Source organism: Equus caballus, chromosome 7 (genome assembly GCF_041296265.1).
Source record: "Equus caballus isolate H_3958 breed thoroughbred chromosome 7, TB-T2T, whole genome shotgun sequence".
Classification (NCBI taxonomy): Eukaryota; Metazoa; Chordata; class Mammalia; order Perissodactyla; family Equidae; genus Equus; species Equus caballus.
In genome coordinates, this window is record NC_091690.1 from 55,577,770 (window position 1) to 55,596,073 (window position 18,304).

General features: G+C 42.3%; 2 protein-coding genes across 4 annotated transcripts in view; both read right to left on the minus strand.

The window, feature by feature from the left end:
• HNRNPM (heterogeneous nuclear ribonucleoprotein M) overlaps positions 1-18,304 on the minus strand; it is a 357,001-nt gene that overhangs the window by 246,410 nt on the left and 92,287 nt on the right. The window lies entirely within an intron of this gene.
• Positions 1-18,304, minus strand: part of HEPHL1 (hephaestin like 1) — a 77,227-nt gene that overhangs the window by 18,372 nt on the left and 40,551 nt on the right. For all 3 annotated transcript variants that reach the window (XM_014741930.3, XM_023645560.2, XM_070273167.1), the window contains exons 10-14: positions 14,751-14,901; positions 11,748-11,960; positions 7,641-7,854; positions 3,070-3,209; positions 407-547 (exon numbers count right to left, since the gene is read on the minus strand). In XM_014741930.3, coding sequence (XP_014597416.3) covers positions 407-547; positions 3,070-3,209; positions 7,641-7,854; positions 11,748-11,960; positions 14,751-14,901 — 859 coding nt within the window. The remainder of the gene's footprint in view (positions 1-406; positions 548-3,069; positions 3,210-7,640; positions 7,855-11,747; positions 11,961-14,750; positions 14,902-18,304) is intronic.

The following is an 18,304-nucleotide window of genomic DNA, read 5'->3' on the forward strand; positions in this document are numbered from 1 at the left end:
GCCTTTTTTTTCTTTTATTAGTAACGGATAAAATAATGATGGATATTGTAATCACTGGTATCAGATTCAATGAAATACGCCTATGTCTGCCTAGCTGGGTTATTGTAAGGATAAATGACTTTCATGGTTGTTTTAAAAATATAAAGCACAGCCCCTGGCACAAGACTAACATTCAATCTGTGTGAACTATTTTGATGTCTTACTACCCTTTCAGGTCCCTCATGCTGCCCTAGAAACTCCGTAAACACTTGGTCGTTGGAGGAATTATGATCTCATATTGGGGGTGACTAGGCGATGGCTGGAACACACTGACATTAAGATGAGCTCTCCAAGACCCTACAGAGATCATAAAAGAGCTGAGTCTGGCATCCTTATCAGGACAGACCAGATCTCCGTAATAACTTACCTGGCTTTGTGATGGGCACTTGGAGTTGCTTCCCACTATCCATGATCTCCACACCCTGGGCTAAGATGGAGAAGGGTTGCCTGGCTTTGTTCTTAAACACGATCAGGATGGAGTCGCCCACCTCAGCATGAATCATTGGGCCTAAAGGCAAAACACAGGCCTGTGTGCATTATCGTTGCTCTTTTCAACATTGATGTAATTTATATGTAGGTAGCGTGGCAAAATGAAACAAAGATTAGCATCTTCATTAATGTACTTCCTTTAGAGGGTGATATTGTCTAGTATTAAATATCACAGAGTGTTCAGCAATTTGACCAATCTGGCTTCAAATCCTGCCTCCTTCACTTATTAGAGAAGGCTTGAGTAAGTCAAGGCCTGCCTGAGTCTCGATTTCTTCATCTGTAAAATGGGTTTAATAACACCTTTCTCATAGGGTTACAGTAAGGACTAAATAAGATAATGTATGTAAAGTGCTTATTTCAGTGCACTGAACCACAGTAAGTACTCAATAAGTGCTTACATTTTTACTACTGCTCTGACATGATCTCTAGGAAAAGCCATATCCACATGACACACTGACTTTCAGTTGTAATCTCTCTGCGTGTAATCTTTGGTAAGTCTGAAATGGCTCACTATCTGGTAAATGGGTATAATAATAATAATGAGGATCCAATGAAATAATGTGTAAAAAACAGATTTGAAAGATAAGAACAAAACTGAAACATTTACATATTGATTTCTGATCAACAGAGTCATTTCACTAATGCATGTCCAGTGCTGCCCCTCAGTATCTAGATACCTTGATGAGACATAGAAAGAGAAACTCTTCAGCTTCTCACGTGCATATAATTCTGTTAGAAGCAACCAGCCTGGGTGCCAGTGGCACTCGGGTCCACATCCCACTGGAGAGGCCTGTGCCAGCATGACAGTGGGACACCCCTCACCCATGCCAGGTGCTTTTCACCTCTTGGTGCCCAGAATGTGACATAAATGCAGTTTGCCCAGCTCACACCCCACATTAACAGAGCATCAAACACTCTGGTCTTCACGAGGCCCCGCTTTGAGGAGGATGGAAACAGACTCCTTTGTGGAAGCACCTCAGACCTGAGCCCTATTTATTTGTGTTCTTGGGCATCTACGGTATTCTGCATTCACAGGGAGATAGAGTCATGGTAGGGGTCTGACCACACCTGTCCATTCTTCACTGATTCAAACCAAGACCTCTAAAGGCCTAAAAAAAATTCTAAAATTTCTTGGACTATTATTATCTTTGGAAGAAAATATTCAGTATGAATCAGAAAGTATTTGAAAAATGCTCATTTTTTAAAAAATGACAAAACTAGAAAAGAAATTTATAGGCATGTTTTTAAACAGTAAATTTGGGTATAGTTACAGATAGGTGCATGCGTATGCATACATTAAAATCATTATTTGTGTATTAACTCCCACTTAAATTGCACGTGCCTTGCTGTACAGGTGAGTAAGAGCGAATGCCTTCGATTCATGGCCTGGTAGGTCACGGGGAGCAGTCACGAATGGAGATGTGCCTGCCCTTTGCAACTTCAGGAGCACAGGCCTCTCCTGAGCTGCAGAAAACGAATGGGTGGGCCTCCCGCTCCCCTGGCTGCAGTGCCACTGGGTTTGCCTCTGATGAAGTCACTCGTTTGTGTCGTTTTACTGAACAGCCCCACACCAGAGCTCTTTGGGGGACAATTCAGCCTCCTTGGCAGGACCAGCACCTTTTCTTCAGAGCTCAGTTGAGACACATGGCTCTAAAGGAGGAATGTTCCCACCAGGGATGACTCATTTGGTGTGACAAACAAGCTTGCACGCCAGTGTTAATAGATGGTGATGATGTAGGGGAAGTTGGGTGGGGCATTTAATAATTCATCAAGCTGGCAGTCATGGTGCCCTATTTCAATATTAAGAAGCACTGTGTAAAGCCATAATATTAATGTAAGTTACCTTGTGATTTAAAAATGGGAATGGATTTCAAAATGTTGTCTAGAATAGCCCTCTGCCTTAAGATCTTATCTTCACAACGGGGTCAGGTTTGGTGACTCCCAGGTGAAGAAAAGTGGGGCAGGTCAGCAGGAAGAGCTTATCTGCTCACCAGATCAGGCAGCCCAGGGCATCAGACAGGGGGAGTCGGTTCTGAGAAGGCCATGAGTTAGCACCTCCAAAACTGAAAGCAGGCCTTTGCTCCTTAGCACTCCTCTCATGTAAGGGGTTCCTTTTTTGTCAGAATTATTTTTATGGCATATAGTTACAGCCCTGTGCATGGGTAATTGAAGACCTTGAAGAAATTATACAGACACTCTGCCTGCTATTCTGAGGCATCAATTTGTTTCAAACTAAAATTTCCTGGCTCAGCGGAGAGTGGGAAAGAAACTTCAGGACAACAGGTTCTGGTTAGACTGCCTGATGATACAGATTCCTGTTTTCACGTTATCTGGTAGTCCAATTATGATGATTCTCTAGGTGAGCCGAGCACACAGCGTGCTCCCTGACAATGGGAGAGCAGAAAGATGTCACACTTGGATGAATGTAGTCAAGCTCCTCTGTTCCTGCCTCCCTTCTTAGGTGTAAGTCTCACAGGATGTGTGTGTGTGTGTGTGTGCACGCTTGGGGCTGGCAGTGCACGGCTGAGATCGGTGCCATACCCAGCAGGCCTAAGTGCTCCTCTCGCGGTGGTCGGGCTTTGATCTCCACAAATTCTCCGTTGGTGTACTCCCTGTAAACCACCTTCTTGTACTGAGAGCCAATCCAGTTTTCAGTGTGGTTCATAAATATATCTCCGTGTCTGCAAATCAGAAGCACCAGAAATTAAAGTTGTCAGAAGGTAGAAAAAGCTTGAGTGCTTCTGAGTAATTTGGGGGTTCTCCAGAGCAGTGCTCCCCAGACCTAGCTGCGATCAGGGTCTCCCTGAGGACCTGGCCTTCTTCACTGGGTTCTCTGGGAGTGGGGCCAGGAATCTGCATTTGAAAGTGCCTCCGGGAGTTCTGATGTGGGCAGCACAGAACTAGCCCATGGTCTACTCTTGGGAGCCACTGCTCTAAAGCCCTGCTGGGTGCTGAATGCGGCCAGCCTTAGTTAGACACTCCTAAGATCCTCTTGAGGTTGCACTTCTCTTCTTGTCACTAACTAACTTCATACACGCCCATGCATGCACACACATGCACACCCACACTCTACCACCCAGCATTCCTCCAGATATCATATGTATCACTCTATACCTTGTTATGATTTTCCACTTTGAAAGAGCTCAAGAAAGTCTGTGGGTTGTGTATTATGCATATACCCGTATAAAAATATGGATACAGTTGATTCTTGTCACTCACAATAGTTATGTTCTAGAAAGTCACCACAAACACTGAATTAATGAATACTTAACCATTGTTCCTAATGGAATACAGGTTTCTAACCTCTGGCCACAATATTTTCAGTAAGAGATCAATATATAACTTTGTTTTGTATGTGTTTCTGTTTAAAGATGTCTTATATAATATATATTGCTGATTCATTGACACTGAATTCATGGCCAACAGCACTATAACTCATGCCTGATCAAGCTCATTTAACACAGGTATTTCCTCCATAAAGCACATCACAGCCTTCTTGTGCTTAGGAACGCTAGACGGTGCTTCAGCACTATGCTGGAGGGCCATTTTAAACAGCAAAATCACCTGAAAAGCACCAAAATGCAAAAAGACCAGCCAAACATGTGGCTCTAAATAAACCACCAAAAGGATCCTTATCGACAGTATGAGAGCTGAAACAGGAAGGCAGAATGAGGCCTTGTTTGACCTTAGTTGGGAACGTGCTCATCGGGTGACATAACATTTTCACTGCTTTATGCATCTCTGTGAGCAATCACAAAAGCACCATAAGAATTGATTTTGGGGTAACAAATAAATTTGAGCCAGGAGGCGAATTCACAAATATGGAATCTGTGAATAATGAGGATCAACTACATATTTAATCTATCACTGAGATAGATCATCGCAAAAGACAGAAAAAAAAGAAAAAACCCTGTCAATTTTATCTCCAAAATATAGTGGGTCTCACATCCTTCCATTTCCCACTGTTAAATTGCCCACACTCTAATCTAAGCCACGTACGTCACTTACCTGCATTAACCAGAATTATCCCTAATCATTTTCCCTGCCACCTATCCTCCTCCCTTCCCTTTTTTCTCTACACTGCAGGCAGAATGTGCATAAACTATAAATTCGACCAAGTCGGTCGTTATGGAAAACCTTCTTATGTCCCTCCACTGCCCAACTCCTCAGTTTGGCTCTCGCAGCCCTTCCCTACCTGCCTTTGCTAACCTCCCCAGCCTTGTTTCCCATCACTGGGCCCCACAGTCTCTGTCTGGGTCATTCTAAGCATTCATTCTCTTGAACCCCATGTGCCCTCCCCACCTCCAGGCCTTATGTGTGCCAAAAGCAAACTTCCTAACTCTTCAACTGGCCTACTCTTCACATCCCAGCTCAAAGACTACTTTCCCTGACCACCTACCCTCTCTCCACCATTCCCCCCAGACGGGGCTGTGTGCTCCTGCTGTGAGCTCCCTCTGCACCCTGCACTCCCCCTCCCATAGTGGTTGCCTCACTCAGTATGCTCATTCTAGTGTCTTCGCCAGGGACCATGAATTCTGTGTGGGAAAGGACCTTGTCTGCTTTTCTCAGCACTGTTTCACCAGCACTTTTCATGATGCCTAGCACACAGTAGGTATTTAACAAATGTATATACACCTTCTACCCTACACTGTATGCTTTCCAAGGGAAGAGGATTTTTCTTCTACTTTTATTTTCCAGGAGTCCTAGTAACATGTGTGGTGTGGCAAACACAGACTCTAGAGCCATACTCTGCTGTTTTCCAGCTTCCCTCCTCTGCAAAATGAGGTGACAATAATGCACCTACTTGCTAGGGTTGGTGTGAGGATTACGAGTTAAGATCTGTAAAGCACTGCATGAGACATATATTAAGTACCATGTAATCATTTGCCCTATCATCGTCTCACTAGGATGTCGTGTGAGATGCTGAGTCAAAGTTGATGAAATGGGTCAAGTGTGTTATGAGGGTCATATCAGATAGGGTTTGGAAAAGCCCTAGCAAAACGCCTGGCTCGTGGTGGGTGCTCCATACATGACAGCTATTATTTCGAATCCCAGGTTAGTTAAATTACATGAGTATCAGTCCACAAGCTCAGGAGTACTAGGAATACAACGTTAGTTCTCTATTGCAACTTAATCTGTTTTCAAATCCCCTCCTACTGTACAAACTCTGTCATTGAACCGATGGTCCCATTTGTTGCCTTTCTGGGATTCTGAGGCCTTCCCAGTGTGTTAGGAAGCCCCAGGGAAGGACGTCCAGGTCCCAAAGTAAGGCAGAGGGTCTGTGCTGACCAGGACAATAGATGTCTCAGGGCTAACCGGCACAGAGAGGTGGTTTGAAAACCAGATGTGTCCCATGCTCTGACCTTGGGTCAAAGGGCAGAGGCATAACAACTGGGGTGCAGAAAAGGCGTTTTGCTCTTGGGCTCTTATCTACAAAGGTACCACAGATGTGCTAATAACCTGTCATTTCAATTCTGTACTGCGTTTTTATCTACAGATCTGTTGTACTTGGAATATGTGAACATGCTATCATTTCACTTTGCTTTTGTTTATTTATGGGCAATATCCAGAGTGGCAGGAGCAGGGTGCAATCACACCTGGCACCCTCCATTACTCTGTGTCACTTGGGAGACATCCCAGAAGACTGAAGATAGAACATCCTGCCAGCCCAGAGGGATGGGGGACCTAAAACAGAAATTACACTGAGTATCAAGAAAATAATGAAGGCTATATTTCTTACACACTCACGGGCTTGAGACTGTACATGTGACAAAATTACTACACAATTATTTCTTTAGTTATGGCAGCCTTTTAATGAAACAATCAGTTTAGAAAAGGCCAAATTAGTATTTATTTCATTTTCCACTGCACCAGCATCAGTCTTTAACTTGTATTGGCAGCAGGGATTTGTATTTGCAAGAGAGGGGTGTCTGGTTTAACAACTGGATTGGTGAATAATCGAATTAATTTTAAATTGTCCTGTCCTTGAGGCAAATCTTTTGAAAATGGAGTCACTTTATTTCTTCATTTATCCATAAGGTGGCAGGGTTGTACTATGTTTTCCAGGAGTCTAAACCCTTGAAACAGGCCAACAAGTAAGAAGGGAAACCAAACACGATAAGGTTAGGGATAGTCGGATGTAGAGGAGTTTGTGTGTGGCTTAGCCATAGAGAAGGAGGTGAGGGTGGGGATGTGATAATAACGAACAAAGAGGAACAGGACAACGGTCAACCTGGCATGGGGTGAGGACTCAGATTTATCCTTCAAAAGGTCTATGTCCAACTCTAACTCTGCCAGTGACTAGTTGGACAACCGAACTCTGTGCACCGAGTCTTCTCGTCTGCAGTAGGGACAGTGATACTCCAGCCGATGGTTGCTGTGAAGTGGGGGCTATTGACCTTGGGGGAAGAGGTCTGCAGGTCTGAGACTCTATACCTTGACTCCACCCCAGTGCGCCCGGGGAGCTTAGGGCCGATAAAGGACCAGTGCTCACAAGCCTGCTTGCGGCTGCGCCTTGCTGATTCAGTGCTTAGCGCTGCCTGACCGCGCTGTCACCGGAGGGTCAATCTTGCGGACTTTCTAGGTACGAGGCTTAGCAGGGAGATCTGCTCTTTCAACCCCAACTCGGGGACCTCTGCCAAGGCAATGGCCTCCGACCCTTCCTTGGTTGTCCCCCACCATATCAGCGCTCTATCAATGACCCATCCTCAGTTCCCCTTCCCCGCGGTCCTCAATCTACACAGCCCACGTTCTCACCCCGAATCTACACATCATCCCTGCCTCCCGCTGCACCCTGTTGTCTTCCTTAAACCTTTTCCCTCTAGACTCTCCCTCAAACGCCCATCGTTAGTCCGACAGCCATGCTTGGAACCAGCCCCCGCTAGCGGAGGTGTACTGAGCCTTCCTCCAGCGTGCCCTCAAAACAACTTTAGACTCCCTTTCTGGGGGAGAGATGGGCAGTTTCCCTAAGCTTTTGTGCTCGTAAATAAAAGTCTCCGTCTGTGGGAACTGTCCAGACAAAACCAGGGCATTTTCAGTTTTCCACATTTGATAAACGTCCACAGAGCATGTGCAATCCCACCCAAGAGACTCGGCGGCTTCGCCTGTGGTACCTTTCCCCTCCTGCGTCCAAGTGCTGCTTTTCGAACTCCCAGTTTTTGTTAGGGGCATAATCCCATTCTACCTCTTCAGCGGCGATGTAAAAGGTTCTTATCATCCCGTACGGCTGCTCAGAAGGGTCCTTGTTGCCACAGCTGTTGACCTCGTATATCTGATTCATGCCTCTGGCGAAGTGGTGCAACGTGGAACAAAACAGCCTGAAAATACCTGAAAGAGAAACGGCATGGGCGGTGGGTGGCGCTCAGTTTTTCCGTTTTTGATTTTGGTTTGCTAACAAACGTACATATTTTATTCCGAAACAAATAATCAGTAAGGTGGATTTTTAAAATATCAATTTTATATAGTATTTTTAAATCAGACTGCAAGGGGAAGAAATTACTTTGAATATATTGATTTACAGGGGAAAAAATCTGAAATTTATCTGTAATGGAAAAATGAAACTTGCAGTTGCTACCAAGAAACGATTTCTCTAGGTCTTCCCTATTGTACACGTCTATAAGAAGATAGTCACGCCTGGAAAATCAATGGTAAGTATGATTATTTTAGCCCTGCCCAGTTTAAAAACATGTTATTACCTGCATGATTAAGATCCTAGACAAAGTTCACATTAGGTCACATTTCTGAAGTCATGTATTTTGACCTAAAGAATTTCATAAACTATAAAGCACAATACACATATAAGATATTATCTTTTTATTAAGGTCAAATATACTACTTCATTAAGCCCTTGAGCAAAGGAAGTTCTCATTTCCCAAGGTAGGTCTACATTATGCTAGATAAAAGAAAAAGAAAAAAAAAACAACTAAATTTCCCTCCATAATACCAACAATCCTGTCTGACTGGGAATCATGTAATTTTTTAAACTAAATTTTCTAGGTGCAATGGTATCAGGTAGGTATATCTTAGTTGAACTCACCATAAAATCGTGTGAAACAAAATTATTGGAAGATATTAACGCAGTGAAATTATTGGATTGATAAATCTTCCCTTCCTCTAGTGGACTCTGTTCTTAGTGTATGCCTCTCATTAACCATCCACAAGGCATAGAGAGAGATTTTATTGTGCTACACATGTCTACATATTGCCAAATTACGCCTCCAGGATGAACAAAAACCACTGGGTGTGGGTACCCCAGCACCCCCAGGCACTGACGAGGACCCTCATGAGGAAGGGTCTCTGTGAAATCACAGAGAAGACACCTCTGAAGACAGACTTGGAAAGAGCTCCCTCTGCATATGTTGCTTTCCAGGCAGTCCATTATTTCTGTGTTCATCATGTTCTTCAATAGTCGAGGAATTATATTCTCTAGGAACAAAGAGGAGTTTAAGGCCTCGATTGTGGTGATGGTTTCGCAGTTGTATACTTATCTCCAAGCTCATCAATTTGTATATATTAGATGAGCATACCTCAATAACATGGTTTAAGAAAAGAAAAAACAAAGAAAATGAGTTGCAGCCTACAGTCTACTCTACCCATGTCTTGGGCACTCTTTTTGACGTGGGGATATGAGACAGGAATTGTTGACATAACCAAGCTTCTAAGCAGTCTCAGATTTACACTCACCATCAAACATAAATCAGAAAACATTTTATGAAACTCTTTAGAAGCCTGTAGGTAATACTTAAAGCACTGGAAGAAGTAGCCAAGTCTCTAAAATTACTCCAGCTGCCTCTAGCATGAGTGCCTGTTTTATGGGTTAAAACTATTTGGCTGTTTCCCTCCCCTCCCTCTTTGGTCTTGAAGAGTGTTTTTACAAAGAAAAATCATTCTACAGTAATCAAAACAGCATGGTACTGGTACAAAACATGTGTACAGATCAATGGAACAGAACTGAAAGCCCAGAAATAAAACCACACATCTATGGACAGCTAATCTTCAACAAAGGAGCTGAGGGCATACAATGGAGAAAAGAAAATCTCTTCAACAAATGGTGCTGGGAAAACTGGACAGCGACATATAAAAGAATGAAAATTGACCATTCTTTTTCACCATTCACGAAAATAATCTCAAAATAGATCAAATACCTAAAGGTAAGACCTGAAACCATAAGGCTTCTAGAAGAAAATATAGGCAGTACACTCTTTGACATCAGTATCAAAGGGATTTTTTCAGACACCATATCTTCTCAGACAAGGGAAACAATAGAAAGAATAAACAAATGGGACTTCATCAGACTAAAGCGCTTTCTCAAGGCAAGGGAAAACAGGATTGAAACAAAAAGACAACGCACCAACTGGGAAAAAATATTTGCAAGTCATACATCTGACAAAGGGTTAATCTCCATACTATATAAAGAACTTACACAACTCAACAACAAAAAACCAAACGACCCAATCAATCAAAAAATGGGCAGGGGACATGAACAGACATTTCTCCAAAGAAGATATACGGATAACCAATAGGCACATGAAAAGATGCTCATCATCACTGATCATCAAGGAAATGCAAATCAAAACTACAATGAGACATCACCTTACACCCGTTAGAATGGCAAAAATAACCAAAACAAAAAGTAACAAATGTTGGAGAGGTTGTGGAGAAAAAAGGAACCCTCATACACTGCTGGTGGGAATGCAAACTAGTGCAGCCACTATGGAAAACAGTATGGAGATTTCTCAAAAAATTAAATATAGAAATACCATATGACCCAGCCGTCCCACTCCCGGGTATCTAGCCAAAGAACTTGAAATCAGCAATTCCAAAAGTCCCATGCAACCCTATGTTCATTACAGCATTATTTACAATAGCCAAGACGTGGAAGAAACCTATGTGCCCATCAACTGATGATTGGATAAAGAAGATATGGTATATATATGCAATGGAATACTACTCAGCCATAAAAAAGGATAAAATCGTCCCATTCACAACAACATGGATGGACCTTGAGGGTATCATGTTAAGTGAAATAAGCCAGATAGAGAAAGACAATCTCTGTTTGACTCCGCTCATAGATGGAAGTTAAACATGTAGACAAAGAGAACAGATTAGTGGTTACCAGGGGAAAGGGGGCATAGGGGGTGGGCACAAGGGGTGAAGTGGTGCACCTACAACACGACTGACAATAATGTACAACTGAAAGTTCACAAGGTTGTAAACTATCATAATCTTAATAAAAAGTTAAAAAAAAATCATTGTGTCCAACGCATCCCGTGTTTGGGTGGTTCATAATTGATTAATTATACTAATGTAGAGAGATTGAATGCTAGAAGTTTACAAGGCAAGGATCATGGAGCTCCCAGTCTCTGGCAGTTCTTGGGCAAAAGTTTTAAAGCCCAAACCTCAAGTTTTTAACCAGTGACACCAAGAAATATCTAAACTGCAGTTCCAGTATGATGCAAAGAAGTAAACATCCACTCATGGAGGAGACAGAGTCAGCAAGTACTCATCTTGGGTAGCATATTGGTTTCTTTTTAAGACTAATGGAAAAGTTGGGTTGGAGGAACATGTTGAATGCCCACAACATTTGCTTGCTATTCTTATGTTTTATGCAACAGCATATGATGTCATGTGTAGTTCTATACCTTTTATAAAAATGCCCAGATTATCTAATTAGCTTGGAAATCTCTAAGAGAAGGGACAGGTACTGGTACTTCAATGGGCCTTCCGTGGACTTTGGACCCAGTGCAGCTTGTCCTCTGGGGAAACCAAGGGAACCCACAGAATGAAAATAGAGAAGTCCCCAAGTAACTCATCAAGAGTCCACTAACAGTCTCCAGAGAAGGGAGACCAGGCCACGGCCATAACCTGGAAGCATCTGCTGGGCTGTCCATGCTTGGTAGATACTTCAGAGCAGCAACTAGAATGATGTTTGTGCTTAAAGAGAACAAAAAATATCCTCTTTCTCGGGGCTCAGTTGGTCATGGATATGAATCAAGAGCATTATCCTAGGATTTGTATGGCAAGGTCATTTCTGCTTTGTGGATGTTATTTTAAATGCCTCTCCAATAAAATAATTAGGATTCCCTGATTCTAATCAAGACTATATCTCCTCTATACCCTCTAAAGTGCCCAAATTCACCAATTTCTTCTCGGGGAGGATCCTAAGAGTATATGCCTGAAGACAGGAATTTGGTCACCTGAGATGGCCCTGTCAAGTTTACCTGCATGGTCCGGCTGCATGAAAGCCGTTGTGGAGATGTGGGGAAACAGGGCCAGCGTGTCACGGTGAGTCCCTCGTAGGTGGATGGTGTTCCCTTGAAAATAAACTCCATGCATGTCGGTGTCAGTGCCCATTCCAATCATATGCCAGGAAACTCTATCCTTTTTGCACATGGTTAGGCCTGGCTGGTTGCCATACATGTAGCCATTAATAGCTAAATGGAAGGAAAAAAGATAGAGCCCACTATAATTATGTACATATACTGAAAACACATCATGTTAGTGAAAGATTGTCAATGTGTATGGGGGTGGGGTGTTTATGTGTTCAAGTTCTAACTATTTACAGAAGATCCGTATTATCAGAGAATAAATAGTACTGGGGAAAAGCCACAAGGTGAATCAATTTAAAATGGAGACTAAAACTAACAATGAATAATGAAAATATACTAAAATTGTGAAAATGTTGTATTTAACAACATATACACAAAAGCACTAAGAATAATAAGGAATAAATCAGATTGTTTTCTGGCATAATTTTTTCTGACAAAATGGATTGATGATGTAATATGATATCCTTCTTTTCACATCGTTTTGAGGATTATAAAGAGCATCATACTTGTAAAACTATTTTATGGACTTCACGAATTTTCCCAAAATCTTCTCTAAAACTCTAGATATGAAAATCATTTTCCTTTGAGGTTCTTATCCTGTCACCTCCCTGAGAAAGTGTCTCTTTCTCAGTTACTAATTCATTTAATTTTGTCAGATCCTCATTTGCCGATGACTTTGCATTTGATTCTAGCAGTTATCAGACGTCCCTTTACTGATTTCATGGATCCTGCATCATTTGAAAGATTTGCAATTGATTGACATCGTATTTGCACGTCTGGTCAGTGGACAGGGATTTTTTAGGGGGAGAGGGATGCTAAGTTTCTAAGAGGTTAGTCTCTGAGTAGGTAATTTTGCCTTTGATAACTTTTATTTCCCTACCCAATAGAATAACTGAAGGGACTTTGAATAATGATTACTTAGATATGAAGACTCTCAGTATCTCCTGAAATGAAAACCATTTTTATCTTTTACATCAACCTCAATCCATGGATAGTGGCTGCCCGGAGCAGTGCCTTGAGAAGAGTTTAGAAATAACATTCCCACTCTGTGGGGGATGACTGCCATGATTGAATAGCACTGTCTGAGGGGTGAGTGTACATAATCACGTCTCATGCTTGATAGATAAAGATTCTATGCCCCTTACTCTCTATTAATGCCCATAGGAGGAAAGAGCAACTACCACGCACATGAAAGATGTTCTGTAATAATTCCATTGTCAATAAAATTACTTTTTATTTCTTTGTCTGCAGAACCAGTGGTGCTTGGCAATTTTACTCAGATATCTAGGGTTATTAGTAGAGCTTCCAAGAAGCCCTGGGGCTTCTGAGAAGAACATCACATTTTCTGAAAAAAAATCTTTAATAATGCTTTTTCAAATAAATTCTATAAATCTTGTCCATTGAAGGTTAAAGAGATACCACTGTAAATTGAGGTGCTAATAATTTAGTCTTTGGCTGGCTGGCAAGGAATCTTCTCTTGCCTTGGAACTCTAAAGCCTCTCTTTCTGGAATATTTATTCACTCATTCATTCATTCAACAAACACCTGTGAATGTAGACCATAGAATACATGCAATGCAGAGCATTGTATACTATGTGAGGCACTTTCTCTTTGGTGGTGTTGCCATTTTTCTTTGTCCCACTCCATGAAAGCAAGACCAGAAATAGAATTCAATTTATAATTAATGCAAAATCTGAAACGATACATTATTTTCCTTTAAAAATGACATATTCAGCATGTCCAAAATATGAAAGTGTGCTTCACATTGCCAAACCAGGATGGGGCTGGATTTGACAGGGTCCATTATGCTGTTTAATATTTTTTATATGCAAGCCTCTCTCATGATAAACTCCTTTTGCAGCTTAGTTTCTCCACTAAGGAATTGCTATGTTTCCTCATTTCTAGCTTAGTTTCCCTTTTTTACTGGCTACTAGAAAGGTTGGAAACAAATTTCATATTTGGTTATAACAAATCTTTTTGTGGAAGATGATACTGAAAATGCATTACTCCTTGCTTTCCGTTGGTCCAAGAGGGGACTCCGTTGGAACGGAGCATCCAGAAGCGTGTGAGTCTGTGAGCTGGCTGCCGTGAGTCACCTGGAATCTTGGACATTTTTGGACTTCCTTGGGGTTAGGGGGCGATTAGGGACTATTTTGTTATTTTCCCATAATGTTTTAAAGGCAATAAATAGAAGTTATGCTTAACCCTAAAACAAGCAGTTTAGCCCCTGTTATCCTACAGTGCCTGCTTTAGGCGCATTTGTTGACTACACATTCTCGTGGGCACCTGAGTTTGAACTCCGGCCCAGTACTCTGTTACCTTGGGTAACGTGCCCAAGTCTAACGAGAATCCTGTGTCAGTCACATCAGTTACAAGGTGGTTTACTAATGTAACAACTGATGTAAGAGAAACAGAGAAGGAGAATTAAGCAGTTCCTCCTAAACAAAGATCTAGGATAGGAACGGCCAGTATTTCACAAATTAACGCGTTAGACAGTCATTCATACTACCTGATAAGAGATACTTTGCTGTATAATGATTATCTCCAGTTATCACTTGGGTTATCAGACTTAATGATGCCATTGTGAACCCGAGGGAGGGCACTTTGTCAGTAATTTTTCTACATCTAAGATGTACTGTGATCTTTGCTAGTTCAAACTCTGTGTTGCTTCACCTAAGGCTGATACCGTGTTTTAGAGGTATTAATTAAATTTCACAACATCTGTGGGAGATAGGGAGGTTTCACCATACCCTGTGAGGCTGAAGCCATGAAATAATTTACTCATGACCGAAAATAATACCCAAGAAACCAAAATAAAGATAAAGTATTTCAAGTATTTTCACTTCGAATACAATTACGCCTTTCCTTGACAGGAGGGAGAGTCTTTTCTCATACCATGCATTTGGTTGGACTTCACAAACTCTTTGTCTTCTTTGTCAACACTGAAGGGACGCCAGGTAAACTTCTGAATGTTTTCATCAAGATACCTGCTCAGATTCTCATCGAAGACTGTGAACAGCAGGTAAAATTCCTTGTCTATTCCTTTCTACAGAGAAAAAAGAAATGAACACATAAGAAGTACAGCTGGGAGGAATTCTTAGTTCTGCTTCACTTGCAAAGAAACACAAAGTAAATTAGGATCAACATCAGCCATAGATTTCCTGGGTCATTTTGTGAATCAGGATTCTGAGCGTGATTCTGATAAATTCATTCCACACCCTAAAAATTCATGTTTCTCATTGTAACCTTCTCCCTCCCCATGTGACTTCCTGCTCAGAAGCTTTCCTACTCTGTGGTACTCCCATTGTCAGGCTGGTCATCACGATCTTCTTCTCCTTACCATGGCTTCCATATCCTGGCCCCAGCCTCTCTGACTTCATCTCCTTGTACTCACCCTCTAGCTTACTCCAACCTCCCCAGGCTTTTGCTCTTCTGTGAACACACCAACTTCATTCCTGCCTCAGGGCCTTTTCATGTGCTGTTCCTACTGCCTAGAAGGTTCTCCCAGGTCTTGCCCAGGTCACTCCCTTACTCCATTTAGTTCCCTGTACAAATGTCACCTCCTCAGAGTGCCCCTCCCTGACACCCTGTCTAAAACAGTCACACATCTGTCACTCTGCCTGCAAACTTACTTTATTTCACCCTACTTTACTCTTCTTCATAGCACTTGTCTCCACCTGAAATTACGTTTTATTTGTAAACTTTGTATTTGTGACTGTTTTCCCACTGCAATGTAGGCTTTGTGAGGGTGGCGATGTTTGAGGCTCCTCTCTGTATCCTGAGCTCCAAGAAAAAAGCCTGGAAAGGCAGGAACCCAATATGTGTTTGTGAACAAAATAAGGAAATCATATAACCCAGGAGACTTTGCTAAACTATGTTAGCTTGAGTTGATATTGGGGGAATCAGGGATTACTTCCACTGTGTGTATTCCTAATTCCTCATGTCTGAAAACATAGCATCCTAAATTGCTGAAATGTACTTTTCTTTAAAGCTCAACCAGAGAGGTGATTGTGTTTCATGCCCCTTGATGTCTTCCTACCTCTAATCAGCTCCCCTCCAATCCACCCTTCATCCTGCTGCCTGCTCCAGGGGGATCCTCAGCAATGCCATCTGATCACATCTCTCTCCTTCTTACACTGGACAATACAATCTAAGCTCACAGCGATCTGGTCCCTTCCTACCTTCAGCCTCCTCTCTTGGCCCTTCCCTCCTGGCTCTTTGAGGCGAGGCCAAGCTCCTTACAGCAATTTGAACTTGCTGTGTTCTGCAGGTCTCTGTCTTTCGTGTACGTATCCCCCAGCTTTGACCATCTGCCACCCCAAACCAACCTCAAGGGCCAGCTTAGCTGCCCCACCTCTGTGAGGCTTCCCTGACTCCTCATGGGAGACATGGATCCTCCTTGCTTTATGCTCCTGCTACACCTCATGTGCACTGACTGCTTTTATCACATGGTGTTTTAGGAGGCAATAGTTTAAGATCATAGGCTATGAAAAGAAACAATGTAGGCTTGAAATTTTTCAAAATAAAATATTAAAAAATTGGGGGGAAGTAGAGGGTCAGACTATATTTTTAAAAAGTATGGGCTATGGGAGCAGGCAGACCTGAGTTCTAATGCTGTTCTGCTTACCTGCTGTGGAAACTAGGGCAAGTGATTTATCCCCTATAAGCCCCAATTCCCTCATTTGCAAAATGAGCATAATAATAGTCCCCACCTCATATTTTTGTGAAGGTTAAATTAGATAATATAAGTAAAGTACTCAACACATCTGGCAAATAATAAGTAGACAATGTTAACTGTCATTATTCGCCGTGATTGCAATTGTCCATAGTATAAGAATAAACCATTGAAAAGAGTTGAGTTGAAGAACCTCATCATCTGAGAGGTATTTGGAGGGCAGCTGGGTCTGCAAGAGTGGGAAATCAGCCCAGAAAAGGGTTAAAAGAGAGAAGATAGGACCCTGTGTGATGGTTAATTTTATGTGTCAACTGAACTGGGCCATGAGATGCCTAGATATTTAGTCAAACGTTATTCTGGGCATTTTCATGAGAGTGTCTTGGGATGAGATTAACATTTGAATCAGTACACTGAGTAAAGCACTGCCCTCCCTAATGTGGGTGGGCCTCATCCAATCAGTTGAAGGCCTCAATAGAACAAAAGTCTGATCCTCCCACAAGTAAAAGGGAAGTCCTCCTGCCTGACTGCCTTCAAACTTGAACACTGGCTTTTTCCTGCCCTTAGCCTCACACTGAAACATTGGCTCTGCCTGGATCTGGAGCCTGCTGGCCTTTGGAGTAGAACTATACCCTTGGCTCCCCTGGTCTCCTGCTTGCTGAGTCAACCTGCAGATCTTAGAACTTATCAGCCTCCATAACTGTGTGAGCCAATTCCTTCCAGTAAATCTCTTTCTGTTTATGCATACATCCTAATGGTTCTGTTTTTCTGGAGAACTCTGATTAATATACTCTGCTACTTGTGTGTGGAATGCATCTGAGTGATGGCTTGAGTCTGCAGCACAAAGCTCTTTTGTGGAGAGCACCTATATCAGTACATTCTGGGCTCCCATGGCAGCAGGGAAGCCGGGAGGTATGAACCATAAGCCATCACACAACTCTGAGTGCTTAAATGAGGAAGTGGGAAACGAGTTTTGAAACGAGGCTGTCCTGGAATTTTCAGTGTCCATTTTCAGGCCACACATTTAACATTTGAGATGTGTATAATAGGGCATTTTCTGTTAACCAAACGTCTTAATACAACTTTGAAGATAAGAACGCTCACCCTGTATTTCATTTATTCAAACATAAATATTTTTAGAGTGTCAGCGATGCACCAGGCATTGTTCTGGGAAGTGAAGATAAGACAGACAAGGTCCCTGCTCCATGGCACTTACATTTTTGTAGGAGGAAATATACTATGCACATAAAAAATAAAGAAAGAAAGAAAATGTCCTAAGGTGGTAAGTGATATTAAAATCAGCTAATGTGATACTGACTTTAGCTTAGTGAGCAGGGAAGGCTTCTCTAAGGAGGTGACAAGAAGAGCCAGCCTTGCGAAGGGAAGGCATTCCAAACAGAGGCAGCCTAGTAGAGAGGTGCTAAGCCAAGGGTAAGCTTGACCACTTTGATGAACAGAAGGGTAGTGTGGCTGGAGCATAAGCAGGCAAGAGGGAGTGTAGTGAGAGAGATCAAAGAAGGAGTCAGAGGCTGGGACGCACAGGCCTAGGCTAAGAAATGTACATTTTTGTTCTAAGTGTGATAGGAAACCACTGGAGGGTGTTAAACATGGAAGTGACTTGATCTTATTTGCATTTTAGAAAAGTCACACTTGCCGCCCTGTGATGAAATAGATCATAGAGAAAAGACAGGACATGAAGAGGAGACAACATGTGATCCTAGATCAGAGCCTGGACCAAGAAAAACGTATTTTTTCTTTTGCTGTAAAGGTCACCCAT